Consider the following 6,433-nt stretch of genomic DNA (forward strand, 5'->3'; position numbering starts at 1 on the left):
GGGAAAGAATTGCCATAAAGCCCTGGGGGCTCCAGGGGTGTGCAGAGCACTCATTCACTAAAAGCAAGTAGGTTTAGCTGATTTCCTTGGGGATTTCTTCTTTGATGCTGGAATTTCGTGACCAATTGCTGAAAGAAGCAGCCCCAGAAAGTGCTATTGCTGCACTAAGTGTGGCCAGGGGCCTCAGGCAGTCCTGCACCCTGCTCCACAAGCTATTGAAGCACTTCGGGGAGCAGTAAAGGGTAGAAGCAGCTCAGAGACAGCAGGCCTGATGCTGACATCACAATTTCATCAGCACCCTGCTGCAGCACCAGCAGAGCTGATGCAGGCAGGAGGAGCAGGAATTTCAAGCACCAGGGATACCATGGCACTGCCCTGGGCGGAAAGCAAAGCCATGGCTGTCACCTTGCAGCTCCCAGCCCAGATACAGGGAGCAGCAGGACACCCAGTGCTGAAGTAAGTCAGCCCTCATCCTACAGTGGAGGGGACACAGTACTCACACTCCTCACACAAGCAACATGCCCAGACAAGAACCAGGCAGAGGCACTCATTCATCTCTCTTTTATTAGTGTAAACATCCCCCCCTCCTCTCCCCACTATTAAATACAAACCAGGAGCACGGAGCAGCTCCCTCAGTCGCTTTCTCCTTAGGAGATGCGTAGCCAAACCTCCCCTGGAGCCCAGCAGTCTAGGGAGGGATGGGAATGTTAGATACCACATTTCCCCCCAACCCAGGCAAGCAGAGCCAGGAGGAACTCAGGGGGTCAGCATGGCCTATAGGCCACATCCCTGAGGCAGGGACGGCTCTTGTCGGAGGGCTGAGACCTCCGGCGTCCTATCGATACTGCGAAGGCCAAGGCGGCCTGGGTCAGGGTTCCCATGGGGAGCAGCTCACAGTATGGAAACACGGCAGGAGCCCTCCAGCACTTCCCTAAGCCCCAGAGCTGCAGCTCACCTGCTGGCAGCCCGGAAGGCTCAAGCTTCTATCTCCTTGCCACGTGACATATGCTAAATCCAACCTCATTATTGCTTTGTTAGGGGCCCACCCCGCTGCTCCAGGCTGTAGCAGCACAAGGACATAGCCCTGCCCACGGCACAGGGCTGATGCTCCCTTTTGCCACAGCGTGCCTTGAGGGCCTGGCCAAGGGAGTTGAATGAGCACCAGGCACAGCCCTACATCATGGGGGGGAAAGAAGGAAGAGTGGGATCTGCCCCAGTCCCAGCTGGTCCCTCATGGCAGTCACAACTCTGCCACAGGGACTAAGTGTGGAGCGCTTCACGGGACAAAGCGAGGGCCTCCTCCCCACTGGGCCAGCAGCGAGCAAGGTGGCAGCAGGCAGTGCTGGGGTGAGGAGCTGGAGGTCCCAGCATGCAGCTTGGCAGCTACAGCCCAGCTTCACCCCACACTCTGCAGCACTGCGGCCGCCCTGGGACCAGCCCAGGCTGGCAGGCAGCTCCGCTTAGGCAGCGTTGGCAGCAACAGTGACCGCCACGCTGGAAGGAGGAAGACAGATTTGGGGCAGCAGATCAGGTAGGGTGGATGGTGAGTCAGGCAGGGCCAGCACCTCTGCGCCCCAGGTTCAGGTGCTGTTCCCCTGCTCCTGCTCAAAGAGTACCATGGCCAGCTGGGAGCGGGACCCAACACCCTCCAGACTGCTCTGCACACAGCGGTGGTAGATCTCCTCACTAAGCCGTGGGTTGCAGGCCTGGTGCCGGTAGTGCTGTAGCAGGGCGGGCTCCACAGCCCGGAAGACATGAAGGTTGGAGTACTTGATGAACATATCGTAGATGTCCAGGGTCTCCAGGATGTCCTCATTCTCCTGCACGTCACCTGCCATGCGGGTGCGTGCTGCCATGTAGTCAGCGTTGTAGAAGCAGGCCTCGTGGAAGACATCACGGTCAAAGCGTCCTGCATCCCGCAGGAGGTCCAGCATGGCAGGCGGTGCCTGGTTGTGGTAGGCGACAGCAGGGTTGTAGCCCTGAAAGTGGATGGGGAAGAAGACCTGCCAGTTGTTGATGGTATTCATCCGGCATCGGTTCAGGAAGTCAATGGTGACCTCTGTACCCACACCGGCCACAAAGAACAATGTGTCCACAGGATGCTTCTTGGAGATGATGTCCATGACCTTGATTTGGGAGGGGGCATCTGTCTTCACGCTGATCCACGGGATCTTCACCTCAGCATACTTGCGTTCATACTCTGTGATCTGGGCCTTCACAGGGGCAAAGATGTCGTTCTGGGTCACCTGCTGGGCCTCGAATGGATCATAGATGAATAGGAAGGTGAGCACTGCGTTCTCACTGCTCTCAAAGGCAGCTGCTGCGTAGGTCTCCAGGAAGTGTGCCGCATGGTCCCGCTCGTGGGCAGTGAGCGGCAAGATGACATTGATGCGGCTGGCCTCCGTCACATAGGGCATGGGGATGATCTCCACCTCACTGAGGGGTCGCACCAGGTGCACGCGCTTGGTGACAGAGCGGCTGTGACCCTTCTGTGTGACCACCTCCACCTGCAGGTCCAGCGTGTACTCCATGCCACGCGTGGGGTCAAAGCGCCGGTAGCCATTCACCAGCTGCTGCTTGCGGACGTGCAGCACCGGCTGGTACTTGCGATTCAGCTCCTCCATGGCTGTGGCCACCACATCAGCCACATCAGCTAGGTCCGCACCCTGCAGTTCACACTTGGGGGAGCCATCCACACAGGCATAGACCTGATCCTCTGTGAAGTAGTCCCAGCGCAGCACCTCGAAGCGCGTTTTGGGCTGGAATGGAGGAGGGATGCCAACAGGCCACATGGCACTGTGGTCCCCGTCTGCAGACAGGCTGCTGGCATTCTGAATCTCGAGCTGCAAGGGGAGAAGCAGAGGAGACAGACCAGGTGGGTGCAGGTACACCTGCTAGGTCGCACTACAAACAGCTGATCCCACCCCAGAACAACTGCAGGTCTGAAGGCCCCCACATGAGGGCAGAAAGGTGACCCTGACTGGAAAGTGACAGCAGAATTGCCCAGATCCCACCCAGCCAAGTCAGCTCTCACCTGAAGCTGCTGAATCTCCTGGTATGTCCTCTCCAGCTCCACCTGTGCAAAGTACTTATGCAACCGGTACATCTGAACAGGATCCAGCACAGGGTGGACAGTGAATGCACTCTGGAAATGGAGGTCAGTCTCCTGCTCAGGATCTACATTCTTCCCCAGCTCAAAATACTGGTAATGTAGGCCCTGAATGAGTAAGAGATGGGTTAGAGTTAGCCCAGACCCACAACTCCACCCCACTGCATAAAAGCACAGGAGGCTTCAAGGAAAACAGTGCACAAGAGCCAGCCCTGTAGCTCTGGCAGTCCATGGGGAAACACTGCCAGGGGCTCTGCTCTGTGCCAGCTCTGCTGCAGGACCTACCTCATGCTCCTCAGTGCAGCTTACTGCCGTGTGATCAATGATGCAGCGTCCCAGCCACTCATCAGGCCGGGAGCTGAGGATGTCATTGCGGCAGGACTCCAGGTGCTGCTGCAGGCGCAGGAGGAGGCTGCGGGACAGCAGGTACCCAAAGCCTCCAGAGCAGTAGCGTCCCTCGGTGTCCCCACCAATGAACTCCTCGGCGCGGCCCAAGTAGAGATGGGTGTCGATGCTGAGGTGGGCCACCAGGCGGTTGATGCGGTGCGCTTCAGTATAGGTGTTATCCTGCACCAGGAAGAACCAGTCGAAGTCATTGACGCAGTGCTCCAGCAGGTAGCGGATGGTCTGGTACATGTTCCAGATGGGCCGCTCATCGCCATGGGTCACCACCATCATGCCGTGGGGCACCTTGCGGCCCCGTGTGCCCGTGAAGTACACCAGGCGCTCCAGACGGTGAGCCAGTGTGCGGTTCACCGCCACCGCCAATGTGCCCAGTGTGCTCTTGGAACTCAGCACACCCACAAAGAGCCGCTGCCGCATCCCCAGCTCCGTGCTGATGTAGCGAGTCCTGCAGAAGGGACAGAACCTGAGCCCACAGTGCCAGCGCTGGGCCGCATGTGAGCACAGCCAGAACCCAGCTGCTGGAACCAGGGGGAAAAATCCCCATCCCACAGCCGCCCCCAGCTGCCACTCACACAATGCTTTCCAGGTTGAATCCTTCCAGCCGGCCCCCAGGCAGGAAGCGACCCCCCCGTGGCTCCCACGCTCACACAGTGGCCCCATTCAGCCCCATGGCTCCCCCCGCCCACCTCCGGTCAGGGACAAGGAGGGCCTTTTAGAACTCGCTCCGTGCCATCGGTGGGGCGAGGGCTGGGGACACAGGGGGACGGGAGGGAGGGGGGGCGCGGCAGGGCAGGCAGGGCTGGGACGGAGCAACAGGGACAGGAGGTCAGGAGGAGGAGAAAGAGCAGGAAGACGCCCTGCAGCAGCCCACGGAGCAGCGGGCAAAGGGCAACACAGCCCGGGGAAGGCAGGCGGGAGCCGGCCGCCCCACCCAGCTCCTCCGCTCGCACCCGTCGAGCCTCGCCCCACACCCGCCGCCCCCGCCCCGCACCTGACGGCCTTCTTGGCGGCCCTGCCGGGGCTAGGCGGCCGGTAGGGCACGACGCGCGGCTCCCAGCTGTCGGCCCCCAGCCCGCCGGGCACGGCGTTGGGCCTGCGCGCCGCGTTGCCGTTGTGCAGCTCTCCAGCCGGGGGGCCTCCCGGAGAGCCGTCGGAGGGCGGCGGGCGGGCGGCGGGGCGCGGCGGCGGCCCGCAGGGCTCCTCCACCCAGGTAACGCTGAGCAGGCTGAGCGTAAAGCCCAGGGACACGCCGATGGCCACCGGGCCGGCGGGCCGCAGCACCGACAGCACCAGCGACAGCCGCATGGCCGCGCGGCTCCGGGACTGGACGGGACGGACAGGAGCGGCGGGGGCGGCTCCCGCTACCCGCTCGCGGCGCCGCCGTCCGACGTGTCACCCCCGGGCTCCGCCCCCTACGTCACGGAGGGGAGCCAATGGGAGGCCCCCGCGTTGGTGACGTCACGGCGCGGAGCGGCAGAGAGAGGGAAAGGGGCGGCGTGGGGGCGGGGCCTGGTTGCTAGGAGACCGCGCGGCCTAGCGCCAGGCCCGGCCCCGCCGCGCTGCGGGGAGGCCCTGCGGGAGGCGGGCGGGCAGCCAGCAGCTCGGGGCGCCGCGGGACTGTGCTCCCAGCACGCCTGGGCCGGAAAAGCGTTCCCAATTAAGGAGCAATTAAGGCCTCGAGCCTTTAGGAGCCCCGCGAGGCCAATCTTCACTCAAGGCCTGGCCAAGCGCTCTGCAGCCATCAGCCCCAGTGCCCGGGGCCCCACATGAGCAACGGGGAGCTGCTTAGGAACGAGGGAAGGGCCGCTCAGCCAGCAGAGCCTGACGCATCCCCTCTGCACGCTGAGGCACAGCAAGGGGCCGAGGCTGCAGGGTCCTTCTCAGGCCGTGCTGTGTGAGGGAGCAGCTGGCAGCGTCACGCAGAATGTGGGACAGTTGTCCAAATGCAGCCCATTCAGAGGCTTTCTTCTGAATAGGCGAGGAAGTGGAATAGGCAGAGGCGGTCACATGGAGAGCAGTTTTATAGAGGTGCCAGAAGGGGAAACATGCAAAAGAAAGAAATGAGCGGAGATTTTCCATGGAAAATGGCCAGAAAGCAAATGGGATCATAAACAGCCAAAGTTGTCTTTGTTTTCTGTATGCACAAAAACATGACAGAAATAGATACGTTTGATTTCCTTCCCAAATGCAAATATTTAATGTTGATCACCTAACACGAACCCAAATAATTCTACGCTTGTGATAGAAAGAGACACTTGGCTCTGAAAGTGCTCTCATTGGCCTGGGCTTGAATTCAAACACAGGAAGGGACCGGAAACAGCACCAATCCTTCAGAGCCACAACACAGAGCTCTGAAAGCCAAACCAAGACAGCGAAGCCCTGCAGCAGCCTCCCCCTCTTGCAGCCCATTGAGGTAGCAGCCAAGCCCAGGGCCCTGAGCATGGTCCCCACAAGATCTGAGGCAAAGCAGTCCCCCAGTCACGGCACTGCTGCCTGGGCAGCCCTGGCAGCTGCAGCTCTGGGCTTTGTCTCAGGCTGGCGTGGGGCTGTTGGGGGCCGCCAGAGGAACGGTGCCTCTGCCAAGAGCCTGCTGCCTGCCAGGAGGGGCCGTGCCTGGGGGCTCTGAGAGCTGCAGCTGGGAGATGGAAGCCAGGGGAATTCTGCCTCTGCAGAGCAGCTGGTCGTTCCATTTACCCAACCTCCTGCCTGGGTGAGCAGCAGCTGTAGGTTCCACAGACACAAGCACCTTTCCTTTTTGCTAATTTCCCCACGTGCATGATTCAAAGCAAGGCACAGAACACCACAGAATGGAGCCTGGTGCATGGCCTGGTGCACACCCTGATGCATGCCCCAGGGCTCTCTGTAGCACACAGTCCAACACCTTGGTGCAGCCCAACACATGCTGCAATTCACAACCCC

At 60.8% G+C, this 6,433-nt stretch overlaps 1 protein-coding gene across 1 annotated transcript; it reads right to left on the reverse strand.

The window, feature by feature from the left end:
- Positions 1 to 536: 536 nt before the first annotated feature.
- Positions 537 to 4,910, reverse strand: CHPF (chondroitin polymerizing factor). The gene is made up of 4 exons (XM_048953470.1): positions 4,506 to 4,910; positions 3,395 to 3,959; positions 3,035 to 3,217; positions 537 to 2,843 (listed from the first exon to the last, which is right to left on the reverse strand). Exons 1-4 carry the CDS (start codon positions 4,817 to 4,819, stop codon positions 1,581 to 1,583), a joined length of 2,325 nt encoding a protein of 774 aa, XP_048809427.1. The 5' UTR covers positions 4,820 to 4,910; the 3' UTR covers positions 537 to 1,580.
- Positions 4,911 to 6,433: the final 1,523 nt, after the last annotated feature.

The sequence above is a fragment of the Lagopus muta genome, chromosome 8, assembly GCF_023343835.1.
Source record: "Lagopus muta isolate bLagMut1 chromosome 8, bLagMut1 primary, whole genome shotgun sequence".
In the NCBI taxonomy this organism is placed as follows: Eukaryota; Metazoa; Chordata; class Aves; order Galliformes; family Phasianidae; genus Lagopus; species Lagopus muta.

Bases quoted from the DNA above. Each gene is read 5' to 3' on its own strand.
- CHPF (XM_048953470.1), bottom strand. From the start codon at position 4,819: ATGCGGCTGTCGCTGGTGCTGTCGGTGCTGCGGCCCGCCGGCCCGGTG. The intron at 3,960-4,505 runs GTGCGGGGCGGG...TCCCTTCTGCAG, and splicing joins GCCGCCAAGAAGGCCGTCAG to GACTCGCTACATCAGCACGG. The intron at 3,218-3,394 runs GTAGGTCCTGCA...TTACTCATTCAG, and splicing joins GCTGCACTGAGGAGCATGAG to GGCCTACATTACCAGTATTT.